Source organism: Triticum urartu, chromosome 1A (assembly GCF_056163025.1).
Source record: "Triticum urartu cultivar PI428250 chromosome 1A, HENAU_Tu73, whole genome shotgun sequence".
Taxonomy (NCBI): Eukaryota; Viridiplantae; Streptophyta; class Magnoliopsida; order Poales; family Poaceae; genus Triticum; species Triticum urartu.
This window is the reverse complement of record NC_141873.1, coordinates 307,893,092-307,916,979: the sequence shown is the minus strand read 5'-3', so window position 1 is coordinate 307,916,979 and position 23,888 is coordinate 307,893,092. Positions and strand designations below refer to the sequence as shown.

Genomic DNA, 23,888 nt, shown 5'->3' with positions numbered 1-23,888 from the left:
CTTCGTGTAGCGTCTTCGTCATCCCTGGCACCACTTGTTGGTCGGAGGAGACCCTCCGCGACGACACCTCAAGATCGTCTGTCCTATTGGACAAAGAAGCCGGTGGGGGCGTCTCGCTTTCCATCATCTCCGGGAGAAGGTCCCCCGAGGAAGAGGATTGTTTAAGGGGGTTGCGCGCTGAGCTACAAAAAATATATATTCCGGGCATCATAAGAAAAGAACGGGATAGGTTTAAAACAGCCTTGTTCGCTTACGATTTGGCCGGAGGCTTGTCCTCATCATGAGACTGCACTTCGACATCCTCCAGGCCCGGGCCGCCCCCCAAAGGCATCTTGCCACGCTTAGGAGCTTGCTTCTCCCAATCTTCAGAGGCGGCCCTCTTCTTCCTGGTGGGGAAGGAGATAGTGGGCCCCTCTTCACTTTTGTCTTCAGATGAGGGGATTTTTATTCCTCCGGACGCAAAGTCCGAGGTTCCCTGGGAATAGAGGCCATCCTTGGTCCTCTTGCCCTCTGCCTCATCCTCCTTCTCCGGCATCTGGTATGGTGTTGGGGCCAGCATCCTTGTTAAGACAGGATTCGCTGGACCCTCGGCAGAGGGGCCGAACACATAATCAGTCCCGCCTTCTTTATCCAGCCCTAGAAAAAGATAGCTTGCTTAGTACCATATTACTGTATGCATGACCACAAAGTATTCGAAAGCCAAGTGCTTACCGGGGTATCCGAACGATTACAGTTAAGGCCGACGTCCTCAGCAGTATCCGGCCAATGTTTCCGCTTCCCAAAAAATAACTTCCACATCCCTTTGTGTGTGGCGCCGAAGAAGTGTTGGAGGGTTTGTGGTCCTTTTGGATTAAACTCCCACATGCGGCGAGGCCTGTGCTGGCAGGGTAGGATTCGACGAACTAACATCACTTGGATCACACTAACGAGATCGATATCCCTCTCGAGGAGGGTTCGGATGCGGCTTTGTAAGGTCCGCACTTCATCCACTAATCCCCAGTCTAGCCCCTTGTTGACCCATGACGCTAGTCATAACGGTGGGTCGGGACGGAAGGTGGGGGCAGCTACCCATTTAGTACTATGGGGCTCTGTGATATAAAACCACTCCCGCTGCCAGTAATTGGAAGCCTCGGAAAAAGAACCTTTTGGCCAGGGAGTGTTGGCGAGTTGGCTGATTATAGCACCGCCGCACTCGCCTGTTCCCCGTCGACTACCTTCGGCTTTACACTGAAGGTTTTGAGCCATAAGCCGAAGTGTGGGGGGATTCGAAGGAAGGCCTCGCATGTAATGATAAACGCCGAGACATGGAGGATAGAGGTTCGGGGCAAGATCGTCAAAATCTAGTCCGTAATAAAACATTAGCCCTCGGACAAATGGGTGAAGAGCAAACCCTAACCCCCGGAGGAAGTGGGAGACGAATACCACCCTTTCGCCGGATCTGGGGGTCGGGATAACTTGTCCTTGAGCAGGAAGCCGGTGGTGGATCTCTGCGGTCAGTTATCTGGCCGCCCGAAGCTTTGTGATATTCTCCTCTGTAACAGAGGAAGCCACCCATCAGCCTTGGGAGCTGGATCCGGACATGATGGGAAGGCTGAAAGCAATGGAGTCGAACCTTGGGTGCTGGAACTCAGGGCTGGGGAGGCTTACGAGAGGTTTGGCATAAAAAAACGGCCCTTGGTTCCTTTATATACACCTCCGGTATTGAACGTCTCCTCCTAAGCCTAAGAACCTGCCTATTTCTAAGGAATCTTTCTCGCAGGATGGTTGGGTTACCCACGCTCGTATTGATGAGAATCCCGTAATAAGGGGACACGATCTCTGCTTTGACAAGACGTGCCAATGACAACCGCGTCTCGAAACGTGGGGTGAAAAACGGTTCAAAATTATGACCGGACAGGTGTGACGTCGCATTACTAAAGTTGTCAGCAGATTGGACTTGTGTGTTATTATATTCTCTCTGCGGTTGTGTGCGGTGTGTGTTACAGGTCCGGACATGATCAATTCGTCTGGAGACTATTCGGGAGTTCGGAAGGAGGAACCCGCCTTGCAATGCCGAAGACAGCACTACGCGCCGGATACCTTGTCATTGAAGTCAGGTTCAGGGGCTACTAAGGGAGTCCTGGACTAAGGGGTCCTCGGGCGTCCGGCCTGTTATCTATGGGACCGACTGATGGGCTGTGAAGATATGAAGACCGAAGACTGTACCCGTGTCCGGATAAGACTCTCCTTGGCGTGGAAGGCAAGCTTGGCGAACAACAATGAAGATTCCATCTGATGTAACCGACTCTATGTAACCCTAGATCCCCCCGGTGTCTATATAAACCAGAGGGTGAGGTCTGGAAAGGATATACTCAATACCTTAGTCATATAGGCTAGACTTCTAGGGTTTAGCCATTACGATCTCGTGGTAGATCAACTCTTGTAATACTCATATTCATCAATATCAATCAAGCAGGACGTAGGGTATTACCTCCATCAAGAGGGCCCGAACCTGGGTAAAACATCGTGTCCCTTGTCTTCTGTTACCATCAACCTTAGACGCACAGTTTGGGACCCCCTACCCAAGATCCGCCGGTTTTGACACCGACAAAGAGCAACTCCAACGCGGCGACCCAAATGAACGCGCGCTTTGTCCTTTTTCGTCCGTTTGGGTCGGCCAGGCGGACGGGCGTGTCTATTTTTCAATTTGGGTCAGCTGGTGCGCCCAACAGGAGGCTGGCCCAAACTGCCTGTGTCAAAAGAAAAATATAAATGATAAACACATGGCCGGAATAAAAATTTAATAAAACATAACTAAACATAAATGGTCGGTCAACCGCCGGTCAAAGTCTACTTAAAACATTAATTAAACACTAAAAAAACTCCGGGTGCATGATACCCTAGGTGTCCTCCTTGCCGTTGCCCTTGCCCCGCTGCACGCTTTCATTAAAAAGGATGGGCACGCAGCCCTTCCACACACCGCCAGGCGGGCCTGAGGTAGGTGCTGGCGTTTAATACAATCGCGCGCGGTGGTTGGCCGGCCGACATGTGGGGCTGTCACGGACAACGAGGGGACGCACGGCGCGGCCGCTTCGTGTCCGCACCCGATGCATTTCAGGCGCCTGAAATGCGTTGGCGCGGACACGAAGCGAACACATTTTGGGTTTGGTTCGACGCGTTGGGCTGGCGTTTTCGGCGACCCAAACAAACATGGGCGGGCGAAATGGGTCGCCCGGTTGGAGTTGCTCTAAGATGGCTACTGCACGAGCTCTAGCCACCATGGCAATCTTCCTGCTGGTGGCGCTCTCAACCTCCCACATCGCATCCTCACTCCGTCCGAGTCAAGGTGTCTGCCATGCAAGTGGCTATCTTCTAGAAAAGTCGGGCAACTGTGAGAAGAGCAACGACCCGAATTGTTGTGAGGACAGCAAGAGATACACGTAGTACTAGTGCTTGCCCCCGATCACCACGACCACGAAGGTCATCTTGACCGCGGCGACCCAAACGAACATGGGCAGATGAAATGGGTCGCCCGGTTGGAGTTGCTGTAAGATGGCTATTGCACGAGCTCGAGCCACCATGGCAATCTTCCTGCTGTGGCGCTCTCCACCTCCCACATCGCATCCTCACTCCATCCAAGTCAAGGTGTCTGCCATGCAAGTGGCTGTCTTCTAGAAAAGTCGCGCAACTGTGAGAAGAGCAACGGCCTGAATTGTTGTGAGGACGGCAGGAGATACCCGTAGTACCAATGCTCACCCCCGATCACCATGACCACGAAGGCCATCTTGACTCTCAACTGCTTTGAGAAGGGCAAGGACAGCGGTGGCTCATCGGAGTGTGACAATGCCTACCATAGCGATAAGGAGATGGTTGTCGCGCTGTCCACCGGCTGGTTCAAGAACATGGCCCGTTGCGGGCACTGTATTAAGATCACTACCAATGGCGACTTCGTGTACGCCAAGGTGGTGGACAAGTGCGACTCTGTGTATGGCTGTGATGAAGATCACAACTACGAACCGCCATGTGCCAACAACATAGTCGGCGCCTGTCCAGCAGTGTGGAACACGTTAGGGCTCGACCAGAACGTTGGCATGGAGGGCATCACCTGGTCTGATGTAACGCCCTCGATGCGGCTATAGCTCCCATGTGTCGAGGCACGACTTAGAGGCATAACCGCATTGAAAGCAATGTCGCAACTTAGGCAATCTTCACAACATCCCATGTAATATAGATAATAAAAGGGGAGATACATAGTTGGCTTACACTCGCCACGTCAATCAAAGTACATAAATAGCATTACAACATTCAAGCACTCATGGCCCGACTACGGCGCCAAAATAAAAGATAAACCCAACATGCGACACGGTCCCGATCACCCCAACTGGGCACCACTACTGATCATCAGGGAAAGACACATAGTATCGGCGTGAGTCCTCGTCGAACTCCCACTTGAGCTCAAGTGCGTCATCTGGAACAGAATCATCAGGCCCTGCATCTGGTTTGGAAGTAATTTGTGAGCCACAGGGACTCAGCAATCTCGCACCCTCGCGATCAAGACTATTTAAGCTCATAGGTAAGGCAAGGTAAAAATGTGGAGCTGCAGCAAGCGACTAGCATATATGGTGGCTAACCTATTCGCAAAAGAGAGCGAGAAGAGAGGGCAAAGAGCGTACGAGTAACTAAAGGACAACCTGCGCAAGCATTACTCCAACACCGTGTTCACTTCCTGGACTCCGCCGAGAAGAGACCATCACGGTAACTCACACGGTTGATTCATTTTAATTAAGTTAAGGTTCAAGTTATCTACAACCGGACATTAACAAATTCCCATCTGCCCATAACCGCGGGCACGGCTTTCGAAAGTTCAAATCCCTGCAGGGGAGTCCCAACTTAGCCCATGACAAGCTCTCATGGTCAACGAAGGAATAGACCTCCTCCCGAGACATTCCGATCAGACTCGGTATCCCGGTTCTACAAGACAACTCCAACAATGGTAAAACAAGTCCAGCAACACCACCCGCTCTGCCGACAAATCCCGATAGGAGCTGCACATATCTCGTTCTCAGGGCACACCGGATAAGCTAAGCGTACGGGAGCCAACGTAACCCAAGTTGCCAAGGGACGGCCCCGCACGGTGCTTTAGGTTGGACCAACGCTCAGAGGAGCACTGGCCCGGGGGTTTAAAATAAGATGACCCTTGAGTCCGCGAAACCCAAGGGAAAAGGCTAGGTGGCAAATGGTAAAACCAAGGTTGGGCATTGCTGGAGGAGTTTTATTCAAGGCGGACTGTCAAGGGGTTCCCATTATCACCCAACCGCGTAAGGAACGCAAAATCCAGGAACATAACACCGATATGACGGAAACTAGGGCGGCAAGAGTGGAACAAAACACTAGGCGAGAGGCCGAGCCTTCCATCCTTTACCAAGTATATAGATGCATTAAGATAACAAGATAATATAATGATATCCCAACAAGTAAATAATGTTCCGAATAGGAACAAGCCTCCAATCTTCACCTGCAACTAGCAACGCTATAAGAGGGGCTGAGCAAAGCGGTAACATAGCCAATCAACGGTTTGCTAGGACATGGTGGGTTAGAGGTTTGACATGGCAATTTGGGAGGCATGATAAGCAAGTGGTAGGCATCGTAGCATAGGCATAGCAAAAGAGCGAGCATCTAGCAAAGCAAAGATAGTAGTGATTTCGAGGGTATGATCATCTTGCCTGCAAAGTTGTCAGAGTTGACTGGATCCTCGAAAGCAAACTCAACGGGCTCCTCGTTAGCGAACTCGTCTCCCGGCTCTACCCAAACAAGACAAACAAGCAAAAGGAACGCAATCAACCACGTGAAAACTCAAACAACATGATGCAAAGATGGTATGCTATGCGGGATGCGATGCGGGATGCATATGCAAGATTTGTCAAGAGATGCATGAACCTGGCCTCAACATGGAAATCCAAGTGTGCCACTGGAAAGATGAGATGAAAACGCTTGAAAGCGATATAAAGAACGCCGGAATTGGAGTTACGGTTTGGAAATGGCAAGCGATTCAAAAATGACACCGATCTGCGATTTACAGCAAGTAGCCATCTAAATGCAACAAGATGAACATGCTACAGCACTCAAACATGGCATCAAAATACATGGCAGGGATCCATTCATGATGATTAACAAAAGATGAACACTGAGCTACGGCTAATTCATCCATTAACAGGTTCAAACAAGCATGGCAAAAAATGCATTTGATAAACAGATTTCAGACTTAGTGAAATTAACACTTGTCTGGAATTTCAGATCAGATAGCATACTTTGGAGCATGAAAACTATATGCTACAGGACCTGAACATGGCAAAGTAAAGCATGGCATGGAGCTACTCAAAGAGCTTAACAAAAGTCCCTTGGTGACCTTGAGCCGAAAGGGATCAGAAAATACATTTGCAAGCATGTGAACATGGCAAAAACATAATCAGATCACAGACTTGGTGAAAAACTGGAGCATGCAAATCAGAAAACAAGTAGGCATGTTAACGAGCTCGATACACTCACTACAGAGCAAGTCATGACAATCTAAGCATATACCCATCAATAATACACATTATACAAGCTAGACATGGTAAGAACATTAACATAGCATGCACAGATCAATTACAACATCCTCGGCAAAATCGCTAACAAGTAAACAATCTGCCCAGATTCACGAAATAGAAAAAGTAGAGCTCGATTGACTCAAGCTAGGCTGCTTCATAATTGCAAACAAAGACATGGATGGATAGAGCACTACAAGATTAACAAATCATCCTTACTGATCATCCTCAAAAGAGGCACGGATCACTAGGAAACAACATGAACATATGGCATATTGAGATAAACAGATCAAGGACTTAGTGGAAATGCTAAGTCCCTGAAATCAGCATTAACGAATGCTCCACTTTGCAAGCTTGTGCTAGTCACCACACACATCACAAAAATACATGGGTTGCACCTCTGGAAAGATGGCAAAACATATAATAAAACACGTGTAGAGCTCAGGGGCATATCATGCACACAATAATCATGGCAAAAATGACAAATATCTAATTGGAGCAGCAGATCTGACAATTATCTCAAATAGCACTTTTCCAACAGCATTTTGGACATCAAGATGAACTCAAATGAAAATGATGCAGTGAGATGAAATGATGTGCTCTTTGAGACGAACATTTTGATATGCTATATGACCAAAACGGAGCTACGGATGCAAAGTTACGATGCAATGAACATGACAAAATAATTAGGGTTTCGGGCAAAAAGTCAACCCGAGACAAATCCCAGATCTAGATCCGGCCGGGCGCGGTTTACGAGGATCGCCGGAAAGACTGTTCACCAGGGGCGGGGACGATGTCGGAGCTCGTTGGAGGCTGCCGGAGGAGGAGAAGACGCCCGGGGCGGCGGTGGCGATGGCGGTGGCCGGCGAGGCAGGTCCGGCCGCCGGAGGAGGAGCGGGCGGCGCCGGCTTCCAGCGAAGTGACGGCCGCCGGCGTGGAGGAGCGGACGAACGCCGGCAGGAAGGCGGCGGATGGCGGCGGGCGAGGCGAGCCGGGAGGCGGCGGGGCGCGCGGGCCTCGGGGGCCCCGTACGGGCCTCGCGGGCCGGCGGCGCGGGGCGGTGATGTGGTCACGGGGGCGCCACGTGGCGGCTGCTCGTTAGACGGCGGCGGCGGGCGGACGCGTCCGGCGCCGTCCGGACGTGTCCGGTGGCGGCGGAGACGAATTTTTAGGGTTTGAAGGAGGGGATCCGGGATTTCGAGAGGGTGGTCTTTATATAGAGGTAGAGGGAGCTAGGAGTGTCCAAATGAGGTGCGGTTTTCGGCCACGCGATCGTGATCGAACGCTCTAGATGATGGAGAGGGTTTTGGTGGGTTTTGGGCCAAATTGGAGGGGTGTTGGGCTGCAACACACACGAGGCCTTTTCGGTCCCTCGGTTAACCGTTGGAGCATCAAACGAAGTCCAAATGGTACGAAACTTGAAAGGCGGTCTACCGGTAGTAAACCAAGGCCGCTTGGCAAGTCTCGGTCCAATCCGGAAATGTTTAATCCCCACACACGAAATAAAGGTAGAAATGACCACCGGAGGAGAACGAAGTGCCGGAATGCAAAACGGACAACGGGGAAAATGCTCGGATGCATGAGATGAACACGTATGCAAATGCAATGCACATGATGACATGATATGAGATGCATGACAACGACAACAACATACGGAGACAAAAACCCAAACCCGAGAAAATAAAATAACTTAACGCCGGAAACGGCAAGAGTTGGATTACATATCGGGTAAATCATATCCGGGGTGTTACATCTGACGAGTGAGCACCTTCGTTTTCAAAACAAAAGTAGGCGCAGGTTGCTGGCTGTGCTCGTAGCACTTTGTCCGTTGAGTGTCATGTATATAATTTTCGTTGTCATGTCCTATAGGGAGGCCAGATTATGTATATGATTGCGTGATTTTATAAAATAAACAGTGCAGCCTATGGTTTAGCACCGACGATAAGTTCTTGTGTGTGATCTTCAAGCATATAATAGTGAGCAGTGTGGTGCATAAAGAATTTGGAGACACAAAACATACACATCATTCACATTTGCAGGAGTAACTTAAGTGGTCACAGAGCAGATACCAAAGACAGTTAACACCATAGAAAACATTTTGTCGAATTCTACAGAGCATGCAAGAGATTCTCTTGCACGGTTGCATCTAGGTTACAGCATTCAGCAAATGGTAAGCAACCAGAGTTCAGTGCTCCATTCAGCAAAAGCTAGTATTTCGGTAAAGCACTCGATGTGCAATCCAGATGATTCCATATGCTGGTCAAATCCCGAGAAATCAGCACATACAGCTTTTTTAGGTTCTTCGGCTTTGCACAGATTGTCTCATCTCAAATGACTTCTGTGAGTCTTTCCCGAACTGACTTCTGATCTGGTATTTGCTTAATGCTGACATGGGTAAAAAAACGGTGTCAATACTTAATGCCTTCAATAAAATATTTATAACTACAGAACACATAAAATTGTGCTAATAAACAAAACATCACATGGGGCTTGCCTGTAAAGAATTTCTCCACCACGTAGCTCCTTTGATATCCAATCAGGAGAGAGATCTTCTAAGATATGCAACTGTTCTTCTATCTCTCCTGTTAAGTGACAGGCCAGACATGGGAAAGAGAAAGGACAATAAGTACAGCTTTGAGAAAGATTGAGTACAGAAAGGTTGGAGCAGCTAGATCAACTATGTACCTGTCTCTTCTATCTCCAAGTTATTAGCAAGAATATTGTGAAAGAGTTCCTGTTTAGTGATTAGTGAATTCTTGGTTGATCCAGAGATACCACAGACTATGTCGAATGTGACACGTAAAGAATCTAGCTTTTCCTGGGAATTCATTGAGGATACTTGATTGGTTTTGTTATCATTTTCCTGCAAGTAAGGTGCTAGGTAAGTACATGAAATATGGAAAATGAAGACAATAACCAACGATGACTACGTAAGTACATTCTTTCTTATACAGTGCATTTTCACCCTGCAGTGTGCCTCAGCTCAGGTTATGATATCCACAAGATAATTGGCATTTTACTGCTAGTTACCAGTACTCTAATGCTGACTAATTTCGAAGCATAAATTTTTGAAGCAAATGAATATACCTTTTGGCATTACTTCAACAACAACAAAATTACTGCAGAATTGTTTAGTACACTGCCAACCTTCTTACTCGCTAAGAGGTTTATTCGATACAATTTATACTATAATCATGTTTATGAGAATAAAATGGCATATATGATGCATTGCACAGTCAAAAATTTAAATCAATGAGAATGCAGCAAACATATCTGTTATGTAGTTATGCAATTCCTGATGGCATTTAAGAAAATCATCTTCCAGTATGCATTAACCCATATGCGAAAACACATATATCCAGGCATAAGAATAAAGTCACATACCACGGTAAAAGTAAATGCTTCTTCTGGGAAAAGGCATTTTCCAGTTGTAACCTCAGGTTCTGTGATAGAAGTCACCCCATCCTTGTCAAGTTTTGAAGTGTCAGGACCATGATCAGAAGGGCTTTCATCAAACTTTGATGGTGAGAACATTATTAGTGATCTGCGGGCTGAATTGGTAGATCGTGGTTCAGAGCCAGGTCTACTTGAGGTTTCATGTTTCGCAACTAGAGTGGGCAATGGCCTTTTTGGTGTCTGCATTGCCGGTGTTTCAGCCATCGATGGTGAATTTGAGATGCCTTGCTTTGGTGTACTGTTTTCACAGAAAGAGATCGAACGGCGGCTTGGAGTATCAGAAATATTGGTACTGACTGGAACCGAGACATGCTTGTTAGAGCTTCTATCTGGACCTCCGGTATCATCAGCACCCAGGGAGGTCACTTCTACTGGATCAGAAAGTAGTCGAGTCTTTTCAGTAACTTTAGTAATACTCTTCTGGGACATAAGTTTTTGAAAAGATTGTGGGAAGTGAGAAGCATTTGAAAATCCATTTTCCGAGGAAAATTCAAGAACTCCTTCAGCAGAATGGCCATTATGCAGTGCATCAAGATATAGCCCCTCCCTTAAATTAAAGGGTTCTGGTAGTGTGGCCTCAGGAACATCGATATCCTGCATACATAAAAATTCCAACAAGAATGCTAAGAAAATGATCATGACCATAAAAAGGGTTATTAGAGAAGAAAAATAAGGAACTAGAGTTGAGAGGCTTGGGGGTGCTCCAAGCATGTTACAGGACATGTCATACAGCAAAAACTATTAAAGATGAAAAATAAGGAACTGCGGTTCAGAGGTCTTAAGGTGCTCCAAGCAAGTTACAGGACATGTCATACAGCGAAAACTATTAGAGATAAGAATAAGGAACCAAGTAAGTTTGAGGATGAAACAGACGATGAAGCTGTTGGGAACTGCGATTGAGAGGTCTTGAGGTGCTCCAAGCAAGTTACAGAGTGTGTCATACAAAAACAAAGGAAAACTAGCAGTTGAACTAAGTTTAGTACCTTATGATGAGATCCCAAGAAGCATAAAAGCTTTGAGCGAAAAGCCTCACAAATTGCAATGGCTGGAGACTCTTGAGGATTACTACATTCCACAGCGTCCTTCAGAAGTGTAATTTCCATGTCAGCATACATGCATAGGCTTTTCTGATCATGCAAGAGTATCCTATTTATCTGGATTGCTTCTGGGAATAAATGCTTCATCTGGGCCAAATGAGAGTACAAGAACTTTCTGCAATGAAGAACAAACGTATCGGACTCCAATATATGGATAATGATTTTACAGACAGACATTTCTCGTTGTCATTAATACCTCTTAGTGAGTACTTCCACCTGGGTTGCAATGTTGGTAAATGTAGTCATCTTCTTCCTCAGGCGCAGCAACCTTATAGAACTCTCCATCCGGTTGAAAAGAGTAAGCAAATTCTTGTGTCTGACATTGTTAGAAAAAGAACGATGGACAATCAAGGCTAGGCAGCAAAAGGATGCATCATATATGAGATGAAAATAGAAAAATGTCTCACTTCTCAAGAAGTTCATTTGAAACTGGAGATTGGCTGCCATCAGGCAAAGCAAATTCATTATCATCTTCATCGTCTGTTTCATCCTCATTTCCCAACAGCTTCTCAGCTAATCTGTCCTTGTACCTCTCTGAAAGTAAATTAGTTGCCAATGAGCTGACAACAATCTCCTCCCTTCCAGACTCAGGCTTCTCTGGAGTTGGTGATTCAGTTCTTCTCCCAGAATCATCCATATCAGGTTTCATCTTCTGCATAGTTGCAGGGCTAGTTGAATTGCTATCATTAGGCATTTGATTAAGTCCTTTCTCGACGTCAACTTGAACACTTTTCCCCTCGACCATTCTCAGCTCCAAGCGCTACAATAATGGACTAATGATGTATTAGACATCTTTCTTACAGTAATGTGTTCTAAAATCAAACAGAGCACAAATGGGGCTTGCATACAAGTACATTGGTAAGTTGCAATAAAAAGTACAGTATAGCACTAAGAAAACGTAGAGAAATAGCTATATCAACCTCTTTAGTCATAGTATCTCCTAGGTTTACTAAATTACTGATGACACACACACACCAATAAAATCTAGTCCTCATGGTTCCAACACAAACCATCTTTACAAACAAAAGTGCCGAATTTCTGATGCAAAGTCTCTACTTGTGTAAATATATCTAAAATGTAAACTAGCACCAAATTGTGCTAGCCCAACTGCAGCAAGGATGGGAGAGAGGAACATGGGGTTTGGTATATAAGTTCCAAAAAAACTAGGGGTTTGGTTTTGCTGTGAGCTTAACAGGGAACTCTGAAGCAGAGAGGAGAGGATAGAAGAGAGATGTGACTATGGAGTGACAGAGAACACAGGTAGCGGCTGTGCAAAGAAATAAAAGGAGGGGAACCCTAAACTTCCCCTTCTGTGGTCTGTGGCAAGTAGTTCTAGCCTAGGAGGTTCCAAACTCCTGGTTAACACCCACCAAATATGATAATTGCAAGTAGTGCCCAATATTGGTACCAAATTTTGCGATGGCTTGCGAGGCTAACCACGGGATAGAATATATCCACTAGACGAACAACCAGAACTGAACCAAGAGAGAGGGAAAATATCAACAACTACCTGTTGCTCCCCCAGAGTAAGATTCAAAAGTTAGACAGGGAAATTCAGCGTAGCATTCCAATTTTAAACGGAATCTGACAAATACCACAAACCCTAGGCGTTTCTCCACGGCTCGTGACAGCATAGCCTGAGCAGTGGCCGGACGAATCACCGCGCGACTCCGGCCACCACAAGGCATGGCGCCCGGATGCAAAACATAGCACGCCACAGAACGCACGAAACAGAAACGACGGGACACGCCGAATCGACGAGACGAAGCACACATCGATGGTGGCGGCACCAAATCGGGATGTGCGAAACCAAGGAGAGGGTGTAGATCTAGAGAAACGTACCGGCGAACCGAGATCCGGAAGCCCGTGCGGTCTCGGATCCAGCGAGGCACGGCGCTTCGGGCGAGCTAGCTCGCCGTGGGAGCGGCCGGCGGCGGCGGGAGTTCGTCGCTTGGGGGGTGGGAATTGGAGAAGGGGGAGGCGGCCGAAAGAGACCAAATGCCACGGTGCGGTTTCAAAATGACCCCAGCCCAACGGTTACATTTCTGGCCTTCTTATACGCCAGAACGGACGACTCGTTTGGGCCAGTCGGCAACTAGGTCCAAGGCCTCCGCCGCAACTGGGCCGGCCCGCCTCGACCCACGCCTGGTTCTTCCCCAACTCGACGCGAATCCGGCCGCCTCCTGGTTCCTGGAGCAGAGGAGCGCCGCAGCGAAAATGGCCGAGCCTCCCGCCGCCGCCTGCCCCACCGAGCTGGAGCTCGCGCGGGCGCGGTGCCGCGCGCTGCACGATCGCCTCGCCGCGTCGCCCTCCCTGCCGCGCCACCCCGCTCTGCGCTCCCTCCTCCGCCTCGTCGCGGCCGAGCTGCGGTTCCTTGCCTCGAGTAGCCACCCCGACCCCGCCAGGCCGCTCTCCTCCAACCTGCCCCACCTCGCGGCGCTCCACCTCCTCCTCACCCACCCCGCCGTGCGCTCGCCGTCCCGCCTCTCGCCCCTCCCGGGCGTGGACTTCGCCTGCGCCTTCCGCTCCCGACCCGCGTGGGTGCTCCTCTCCGCGCGCAACCCTTCGGGTTTCCAGTGGGTCCCGCGCAAGGGCCTCAGCTCCCGCGTCGCGGCCGTGTTGGATGCCGCGCGCTCCGCTCCGCCGGCAACCCGCCCCGAGAAGCTGCTACTCGCCTTCGCCCGTGGCGTCGGCGCGGACATCGTGTTCGGGCTCGCCGATGAGTTCAGGGCCGTGGAGGTCGACTTGCTAGCGGAATTCGTTGGCGAGGCCGAGGACGACAAGGAGGAAGACGGCTGGGTTAGCGTCAGCTTCCACCCCAATGAGGAGATAAGGCGCTTTAGGGCGTTCGAGATTGAAGTGGTGGATGGTGGTGGTGAAGTATTGTTACCGCCACCGCTCCGGGAGGTGGAGGAGGGGAGCGGTGACCAATTGGAGGGTTGTTTGTTTGCTGACTTCTTGGGGAAGATGAGGATGAACTCCATGGAGATGGTGAATCTAGACACAACAGCTCTTATTGCAATAGTATCAGGTATCAGCAATGGCGGGGTGGGGAAGCTGATGGGTGCACCGGAGGCGGAGACCAGGGCCAGGTTCAAGTGCAACTACAAGTTCGTCATGGATCAGGTGCTTTGGAAACATTTGATTTTCAACCTAGAAGAGTGTGTTCATAAATAATCTAGTTCATCTAGTTAATTGACTTCGAGTTTCTAATGCTGTTTGATAAATCCTGACTGTAAATATCGACAAAATTAAAGTGCATACTATACATCATATGTTTCTATAGTCCACTGAAGATGATAAGCAGAATTCAAAAGTACATAGGATGTATTCATATTGCTATGAGCGAAACCTGTTTATTCAAAAACACAAGTAGAGGAATATTTGCCAATAAGAGCTGTAAATCTTGTGTTGAACTTAATAGGATGTATTCATACTTTCTCGCAGGTGCAATCCGAGCTCCAGTCTCCAATATTTGTTGAGCTGGGGAAAGCAGTGGACGGAAAGAAGTGTATCATATGTGAAGCGGTTAACTCAGAGTTCAACGAAATTGTTTCAATGTGTGGTGGGCCAGAGGAGAAAACCAGAGCAAGTCAATTACTGAAACAACTTATGTGAGCCTTCTTATACAACTTTGTTTCTATGAGTTACGCAAGCATAAATTCTTTATATTTCGTAATTCTAATGGGCCTTTAATTCTCCAGTATCAACTCTAGTTTTCAATGTTTATTACATGACCTGCCTTTATCTGGTCAAGTTCATTTAACCACCTACATTTGCGATCAGAGGGAATATTAGATAACACTGATGCCCCTTTATCTGTCTAGTATAAAGTCTAGTTTTCAGTTGTGATTCCATAGCCTACCTTTGATTTCGCAGCAGATTTACTCGGTAGTTTCTTTCTGCTTCTGATTTTGCAGTCATTTTTCCTTCTTATTTTTGAAGGGAAAACTTGTAGTGCAGACTTGATCTAGACACTTTGTAAGTGTGACAGAACTAGAAGAAAAAAGTGAGAGAGAGATATTTGCCATCAGAAAATAAAGGGTGTTTCCATGTATACAGAAAGTTTGATCTGAACTCTAATTCACTAATTCATTATCAGCTTCCAGTTTCATGACCAATTCATTTTTAGCCTTCGGTCTGTTACATTTGCTTAGTGATGCTGGAAAAAGTGTTAACTTCATTACTTCACTTCACGTAAAGGGGACCTATTTTGGTGTCAACAAGCTAGCTTCTTACACAGTTTTCTTGGTTGATGACGATGCCCTTTTTTGTCCTACCTTTTTGTATTTCTGTGTCACTATATGTAAGCTAGAGAGGAATATATTGGGAGATAAATAGCATTGTGAGACCCTACGTTGTCAGCACGGTATACGTTCCATTCTCCATTTCAATCCCGTCATTGTACTCTCATACTCGAAGAAGGATATGTTCAGTGTGTTCGTCCTTTTATCACACTGATGGTCATTTCACTCTGTTTACCATTCAGTATTCATGTAGCCTTGGTTGGTATTCTTGTCTCTTTGTTGGCTTGTTAATTAGCTAAGCTTTCTCTTGATCACACAAATATGCAGCCATCCATATAATATTGCTAAACTAGGAAACTATAGTTGTCCGTTCTCTCTGTTTACCGTATATTGTCATGTACCGTAATTTTATGCATGTGAATGGTCTTCAATTCTGTTTGCCCCGGTCAGTCATCTACCGCATACTTAGCAAGTGCTTTTGGACCTGCAGAATTGTGCCAGACAGTCCTTCAGCACGTATGATGGATCTTCCAACAACAAGGAAGCTTGCCATGAAGAACAAGGTTGTTTTTGGTACAGGTGACCGCTGGCGTGCTCCCACTTTGACTGCTAACATGGGGTTCGTACGAGCTGTTTCACAGTCTGGTATGCCTTTGTTGACCATTGAGCACAGACCTCGTGCCCTGATCGGCTTGTGAAGGCAGATAACCCCATAGTTTAAGTATTCCAAACCGAATGTAAGAGTCCTGAAGTTGTAACCAGCAAGTGTGTTGTAGTCTTAGTTCAGTCGATCCCATATTTTTGAAATGGCAGATAATAAGGCATAATGGATATCTCATGTCTCTGTACATAAGATTGTACTATAGCTACTAGTAAAATTGATAGGCTGAAACAGTGATGTGTGTATATTAAGTACTTCAGTTTGTTGGTTTGTCAAAATGTCCTGTGACATAACTCTTGTAAGGCCTGGTTCGGTTTGGAGAGGTTTGAAGGGGTCAAAGGGGATTAAATTCCTTGCAATTCAAAATCCCCCTCAGTCCTACGTGCATTAAACCAAACAAGGCTTAAACAATCTTAACGCTAGCTTCCACGTGGATCCTGGATCCACGATACTCTTGCAGGGCGTTCGCTGCGGGCTCGAACTTCTATATGGAACATGCTATGGATGCCCCGGCCATGGCGGCATTTGCCTATTGAAGGGGGGCTCAGCTTGCGAATGATCTGAAAATTTTCTCCTTGTGATCGAATGTGAATCGTGCAAACAATCTTGAACCCCTCAGATTACTGTGAGACAGGAGGAGCTGTGGTTACCGACAATCAAGCATTGTGTCCCGGAAGTAAATGGAGTCACACATGAGCCTGATCCCATCCTGATTTCCTTTTCCCCTGTATTGTACTCCCTCCGTTCCCAAATATTTGTCTCTCTTCCCAAATATTTGTCTTTCTAGAGATTTCAACAAATGACTACATATGAAGCAAAATGAGTAAATCTACGCTTTAAAATATGTCTACATACATCTGTATGTTGTAGTCTATTTAAAATGCTAGAAAGACAAATATTTAGGAACGGAAGGAGTAGGTAACAAACAATTTGTTTAATTATAAGTAAACGCCAAAGTTGAAAAGAAGAACAAGGCGCGCGGCTAAGGATGAGTGAAATTTTACGTTCTGTAAAAACGCCACCTAGAGTCAGGCAAGAACTTGCACATTCAACTGGTCTCTTTCAAAAACTGTTGTCTGGATTTATAGACATGTTTTAGTGTTTTTTGGTATGTACTCCACATTGAAATATCCAGACCATCTTAGGAGTATTTGTAAACAGAGGGAGCATACACAACATCAACAAAACGTCACCTTCCCCTCACCCCGTTCAATGTCAGCAGAAAATGGTTTATTTCTTTTACTAAGAACGACAAAGTGACTTTAATACAACAATAAGTCTTTTTCTCATGAATCCTGCTTTCACCACTTAAATTCTCATACAGATGATGAAAGATTTTATTTTCACATCAACAGTAGCGCAAACATATCAAAAACCAGGACCGAGTAAATAGTAGCAGAACTCCACTGTTCCTTCAAGATCAAACAAATGTTTTACCTAAGACAAGACAATCCTTTAAAACCTAGTAAAACCAGAGGTAACTTGACGTGATCTAGTAATTTTTCCCACAGTGTATCAAGCTCCCAGCTCCCAGGAAAAGCCCGAATACCGCAGCGCTGCCAACAGTGGCCTGTCCGATGTGTCTGATCTTCAGCAGCCCAGGGACCTGAAACAAAATCAGATCACACCGGTGAGCACTCGCAAATTCAATGACGCGTTTGCTTGTAGATTAAATTAAATCAGCTAAAACAATGCAGGTGAAGTGATGTGATGTGTTTCATACAGCAAATTATAAACTGGTAGATTTAATGCTTACTTTGCCTTTTTTTCAGGATTATGATGTAAGTTTTGCTTTCAGTGTGTTGTGCGTTGAATAGTAGCATGTTTAATTAAAGAAAGCTTTGAAATTTCAAATACTAACTGTTGACTAGCGCAGGCTTTTTTTAGTTAATCATTTAAAAAAAGATATGAGGTGGCTGAGGTGGAAAAATGAGAGTTATGATTATAAAAGATAAAGAGCAGAACAGTGGCTGAACTTCTAATTTACTGATTTTGAGCACCATATAAACTAGTAATTTCTGAACTTTAACACATCAAGTGTGGCATGAAAATACAGACCCAAAAAAACAAGTGGTGGTGTTCTACCACAAAGTAGCTCATGTATTAAAAAGCAAAAAAAGATTACCCTCAATCTGATAGCGGCATAAGTCCCATACACAGCACCTGCACAAAAAGGGGGGGAACATGCCCATTAATTCCATGATATTAATTTCATATCCTACGCCAGCACTTGAAGTTCTGAAAACTAAGAAGAAAACACAAACCAAAAAACAACAATAAGCAGCTCCCTCATAATTGCATCAAGAGATTGCTAGTAGGCGAGTAGCTCTAGAACTGTTAAGCTGAAGGAGCAAACTAAGAATACTGAGAGCATCCATAAGAGCGCTAATTATTCAGCAGAACAGCCAGTTGTGCCTCCAATGTCCAAAAACATGACTAAGCAGCATATCTAACCTTTTGTGTTTCCACGAGCATTGTTAAACAGAAGGAGTGGAGCTATTACTACTTGTCAACATCAGTTGCCAAGATACACCATCCAAACAACATAAAAAGTCTTTAACTTGTTGTTATCACTTATCAAGCCCAGAACTGTGTAACTAGGGCCAGAAACTGAATATTCTGATCTGTCACGCATTTCACATTAGCATCAATGACCCTATAATATTACTCGTCAGAAAGTAACCAAGAAGATCTAGTCATCTTCTCTCACCAGTGGCCCGAATTCCTAACCACCACCACCAGTCGAACACCTACGACAGGGGTCAACAATAAAAGCCCAACACTTGAGCGAGCAGCCTCCAGATGCTCAGCAGCAAGTCGTCACAGACGTCTGCTTCCACCGCGAGGAAATCTCCTACTTTATGATACAACAAGATTTCCTACCGGACGCAACAGCTCATGGGCCCACATCACAGCCTGAACCTACTACGCGGATGTCGCAGATCAGCAACTAACCCCACGAATCAGTCCTGGCCCTGAACGAATTTTGACCAAAGCCTAGAAGCGAAATCGGACCAGCGCCGGGCGGATTGGCACAGGGCCAGCTAGGGTTTAGGGTTTTAGGTAGGGAGGGAGGAGCTTACCGACGGCTCCGCCGACCGCGCCGCCGATGGCGACTCCGGCGCCGATGCGCGCCAAGCAGCTATCGCTCCTCGCCATCGCTTCTCCTCCCTTGACGCCGCCGCCGCTCTCCTCCTTTCCCCACGGCACCTTCTATTTCTTGCTTGGTTATTAATCTGACTCAACGCAGCGTCTGCTTATGGGCTGCTTGCCTTGCGCGTCTGTTCGGGGCTTCGGGCTGCATCTGGCCTTGGTTTTATTTCTGTAGGATTGGGCCCGTGTTTAGATACGGACCGTCCGATTTTTTGTGTAACGTACGGGCGGTATGAAGTTTTCTTGGAGCGAAACTAAACCAAAATGTTTTCTTGGAGGAGATAAAATATATTTTTTCTTGGAGTATAAGTTTTCTTGGAATCGAAGTATTCACTAGTAATGTGTAGCACTTTACGCAAAAAAAAATAGTAATGTGTAGCACAATGAATTGAAACTTTTCTAAAAAAAATCCCAATCATTATGGGTTTGGATTTATGTTTTTTGAGATATCAAGGAAAAAGTATTTTTCTTATTAGAAACGAAAGAAAGTCCTGCAACTACTTATAGGATTTCATATGACAGACGACATTTTAGTATCATTTTTATCGTTAAGAAAATGATGGATGTCAATACACATATGACGTTTCCTGGGGGTAAACCAAGCGAACGGTTGTTCCCCCAGCCAGGTAGGAACGAACAAATTGTTTTAGTTTGCTAAAAAAATCACTCTCTGCGAAATGCTACAGAATTGTCATGCGAAAATAGGCTAATTTTTTGTGTTGTTGTATAAGGATTTATCATGTTCTAAGTATAAAAAAATACATGATGTATAAAAAGTTTGTCACAAAACTGCCATACATTTTCAGAGATTTGTCATAATTACAACATGGAGAATTGCCAGCCTAAAAATATAAAATGATAAAATTGTCATGATCAGGATATGCCATACTTGCTGAAGGAAATTGTTATGCTACATCAACAGGAAAAAAAGTGAAAAATTAGCAAGCTCGAAAAACAGAAATTGTCATTCTGAAATGTGTTCGCTGAGATTGCCAGATTGCAATCCTGAGCAAAGCATTCTTATTTCGGAGACCTTCCTCGCTCTCCTGCCCCCCCTCCCCCCCCCCTGGCGGCCCCCGCTTGTCCGCTTTGGGCGACTCGGGCGGCGACTAGGGTTTCCCCGTCGCGCCGCCGCTCCCTCACCCTCCCTCCCTCGCCGCCACCTGAGAAAGCCGGCGGATCCGCTCGCGCGGCCGGCCGTGATGGTGGCGGCGAGGCCTCGGTCGCTCTTTTCCTCGAGGAGGACCTCGGATCTAGGGCGGCGGCCCTTCTTGGCGAGGCGGCGGCGTCTTCTCGGCCGGCGTCGTTTGTGGGGTGCTCTGGCCGGCGGCCTCGACCACGCGGGTGGTGAGACGACGGCGGGTGGCGGCGGCGGCGCGAAGGTCTTCCCCTCCCCGTCAGATCTGAGGATGGCTCCTTTCCCCTGTCTCCCTCGTCCCCGCCGCTTCTCGTCGCCTCCCTCCGAGCGCCGGTATGATGTGGGTGGGTGTTCAGTGGTCTGGTTTTGGGCCGCGGGAAACCGTTGGCCGGCTTGGCCGGCCTGGCAGCATCGACGTCCCCGACGCCGTCTCCTCCTTGGAGGTGCTGCAGAGGTCTTTCCCCTTTCCACCCCTGTTCCTCCTCCCGGGTGAAAGCCCAAAATCCGGCTTGGATTGGGCGGCGACGGCGCGATGTGCGTCGTGTCTTCCTTGGGGGCGCCGCCTGGGGAGGGTTGCGTTCAGGTGAGGGGTTCATAGGTCGGAGCTTGGGTGGCTTGGGTGGTCCGGTGACGGCGGTGTCACATTCTCCTCGTTGGCTTGTCGGTTTACTTGATGCCTCTGCTGCCTTTCTTCAGTAGCTGCACCTGGTGGTTTTCCTGCAGCTCTCCGGCGTTCTAGGTTGTGGCGATGCGGCAGTCGCGGAGTGCTCGAATGTTCAAGTGGTGATGTGCTGCGGCTGATCCAGGTCCCGAAGCTGGCACGTCCCCTGCTCTAGGGTGAGCGTCTCTCAAGTCCGCCGGGTACGGCGCCTTGCGAGCCATGGCGAGAGGGAAGGGTCCCTCTGCGGCGAGAGAGACAGCGGATGTGTGTTGTCTTTCTATTTGGGCGTTGGTCGAGCTCACTTGCCACACTCTGTTGCAAGCAGATCCTCGTCGTGCTCGTGTGTGCCTCACCCCTAGATGGCTGTTTGGCTGTAGTCTTCGGCTAGGACAAGCTTCGAGCTCTGTTTTCATGTATTCTTTTTGAGCTTGTGCGACCCGTTGAGTTGTAAGCCTCCTAGAGTGTCCCCTTGTATCGTTTGGTCGTGGGGTCTGTGTGTTTGTATTTCTTGGCCGGTTGATGGTTTTGTTAATTCAAAGTCGGGCTCTTCGCGAGCCTTCGTTCTAAAAAAAGCATTCTTATTTCGTCGACTCGTAGTTCACTCGGAGGGGTGTGAGGGCCGAACGCTCTAGGATTCACGTGCGGGACCCGACGTGCCTGAGGGTCTTTGCTCTGGAATCATTAAAAATCTGATGTGAAATTTTTAACATTACCAAAAATATTTTTTTAACACAGCACAGAAGCAAGCGCTCATAAATACCTGCATACACTCACCCCTATGAGCACCTCCGAGAGACTGAGCCGACATATTATCTTGAGATTTACGAAGTTACCGTAGGCGCCTCGTCATCGACGGGAACGTCTCCCACCACTGAATGCGCATCGTCGGAAATCCTAAAATAAATCCAGAAATAATGCGAGCATCAGGACTTGAACCCTGGTGAGCTGGGGATACCACTTCCCTCTAACCATCCAATCACAAGTTGGTTCGCAAATGTTTTTTTATAATGCACTATTTTTCCCATTCTTGCCCAATGGTATCTTTGTATTGCCACATGTTGATCGACACTATCATTTACTATTATTAAAGGGGGTTTGATGGTGGTATGTGTTGGATAACGCGGTAATTTCAAAAAAAATTCCTAGGCACATGCAAGATCATGGTGATGCATAGCAACGAGAGAGGAGAGTATCGTCTACGTACCCTCATAGACCGTAAGCGGAAGCGTTATGACAACACGGTTGATATAGTCGTACGTCTTCACGATCGACCGATCTAGCACCGAAGATGCGGCACCTCCGCGATCTGCACACGTTCGGCTCGGTGACATCCCGCGAACTCACGATCCAGTAGAGCTTTGAGGGAGAGCTTCGTCAGCACGACGGCGTGATGACGATGATGATGTTGCTACCGGAACAGGGCTTTGCCTAAGCACCTCTACGATATTACCGAGGTGGATTATGATGGAGGGGGCACCGCACACGGCTAAAGATCAATGATCAGTTTGTGTGTCTATGGGGTGCCCCCTCCCCTGTATATAAAGGAGTGGAGGAGGGGGAGGGGCCGGCCTCCTAGGCGCGCCCCAAGGGGAGTCCTACTCCCACCGGGAGTAGGATTCCCCTTGCCTTGTTGGATTTGGGAGAGAAGGAAGGAGGAGGGATGAGGAAGGAAAGGGGGCCAGCCCCCCTCCCAATTCGGATTGGGCTTGGGGGGGCTCCTTTGCTCCTTTCCCCTCTCCCCCACTAAGGCCTAATAAGGCCCATATACCTCCGGGGGGGTTTCGGTAACCTCCCGGTGCTCTGGTATACTCCCGTTTTCACCCGAAACTATTCCGATGTCCAAACATAGGCTTCCAATATATTGATCTTTACGTCTCGACCATTTCGAGACTCCTCGTTATGTCCGTGATCAAATCCGGGACTCCGAACTACCTTCGGTACATCAAAACACATAAACTCGTAATACCGATCGTCACCGAACGTTAAGCGTGCGGACCCTACGGGTTTGAGAACTATGTAGACATGACCGAGACATGTCTCCGGTCAATAACCAATAGCGGAACCTGGATGCTCATATTGGTTCCTAAATATTCTACGAAGATCTTTATCGGTCAAACCGCATAACGGTATACGTTGTTCCCGTTGTCATCGGTATGTTACTTGCCCGAGATTCGATCGTCGGTATCTCAATACCTAGTTCAATCTTGTCACCGGCAAGTCTCTTTACTCGTTCCGTAATGATACATCCCATAACTAACTCATTAGCTACATTGTTTGCAAGGCTTATTGTGATATACATTAGTGAGAGGGCCCAGAGATACCTCTCCGACAATCGGAGTGACAAATCCTAATCTTGATCCATGCCAACTCAACAAACACCATCGAAGACACATGTAGAGCACTTTTATAATCACCCAGTTACGTGGTGACATTGGGTAGCACACAAAGTGTTCCTTCGGTATTCGGGAGTTGCATGATCTCATAGTCATAGGAACATGTATAGTTATGGAGAAAGTAATAGCAACAAACTAAACGATCATCGTGCTAAGCTAACGGATGGGTCAAGTCAATCACATCATTCTCTAATGATGTGATCCCGTTAATCAAATGACAACTCATGTCTATGGTTAGGAAACATAACCAGCATTGATTCAACGAGCTAGTCAAGTAGAGGCAAACTAGTGACACTCTGTTTGTCTATGTATTCACACATGTACTAAGTTTCCGATTAATACAATTCTAGCATGAATAATAAACATTATCATGATATAAGGAAATATAAATAAAAACTTTATTATTGCCTCTAGGGCATATTTCCTTCAGTCTCCCACTTGCACTAGAGTCAATAATCTATTTTACATTGTAATGATTCTAACACCCATGGAGTCTTGGTGTTGATCATGTTTTTCTCG

At 47.1% G+C, this 23,888-nt stretch overlaps 3 protein-coding genes and 1 pseudogene across 4 annotated transcripts; 2 read left to right on the top strand and 2 right to left on the bottom strand.

Moving 5' to 3' along the window:
* The first annotated feature begins 3,231 nt into the window (after positions 1 to 3,231).
* Positions 3,232 to 4,118, top strand: LOC147990992 (putative ripening-related protein 5 pseudogene; annotated as a pseudogene).
* Positions 4,119 to 8,629: 4,511 nt separating this feature from the next.
* On the bottom strand, positions 8,630 to 13,143 carry LOC125506919 (CDT1-like protein a, chloroplastic). 2 transcript variants are annotated; one of them, XM_087519448.1, is made up of 8 exons: positions 12,959 to 13,143; positions 11,524 to 11,889; positions 11,313 to 11,432; positions 11,003 to 11,231; positions 9,948 to 10,613; positions 9,249 to 9,426; positions 9,058 to 9,145; positions 8,630 to 8,948 (listed from the first exon to the last, which is right to left on the bottom strand). In XM_087519448.1, exons 2-8 carry the CDS (start codon positions 11,859 to 11,861, stop codon positions 8,891 to 8,893), a joined length of 1,677 nt encoding a protein of 558 aa, XP_087375574.1. In that variant the 5' UTR covers positions 11,862 to 11,889; positions 12,959 to 13,143; the 3' UTR covers positions 8,630 to 8,890. The 2 variants fall into 2 exon arrangements, with proteins under 2 accessions (XP_087375574.1, XP_048527585.1); XM_048671628.2 differs by having other exon boundaries at positions 11,524 to 11,876; positions 12,959 to 13,142.
* A 48-nt stretch (positions 13,144 to 13,191) lies between these two features.
* LOC125506930 (uncharacterized) lies at positions 13,192 to 16,373 on the top strand. The gene is made up of 3 exons (XM_048671637.2): positions 13,192 to 14,242; positions 14,564 to 14,730; positions 15,854 to 16,373. The coding sequence occupies exons 1-3, from the start codon at positions 13,334 to 13,336 to the stop codon at positions 16,059 to 16,061; spliced, it is 1,284 nt and encodes a 427-aa protein (XP_048527594.2). The 5' UTR covers positions 13,192 to 13,333; the 3' UTR covers positions 16,062 to 16,373.
* Positions 16,374 to 17,239: 866 nt separating this feature from the next.
* Positions 17,240 to 19,321, bottom strand: LOC125506911 (reactive oxygen species modulator-like protein). Its single transcript, XM_048671617.1, has 3 exons — positions 19,108 to 19,321; positions 18,150 to 18,187; positions 17,240 to 17,630 (listed from the first exon to the last, which is right to left on the bottom strand). Exons 1-3 carry the CDS (start codon positions 19,181 to 19,183, stop codon positions 17,517 to 17,519), a joined length of 228 nt encoding a protein of 75 aa, XP_048527574.1. The 5' UTR covers positions 19,184 to 19,321; the 3' UTR covers positions 17,240 to 17,516.
* Between the last annotated feature and the right edge of the window lie 4,567 nt (positions 19,322 to 23,888).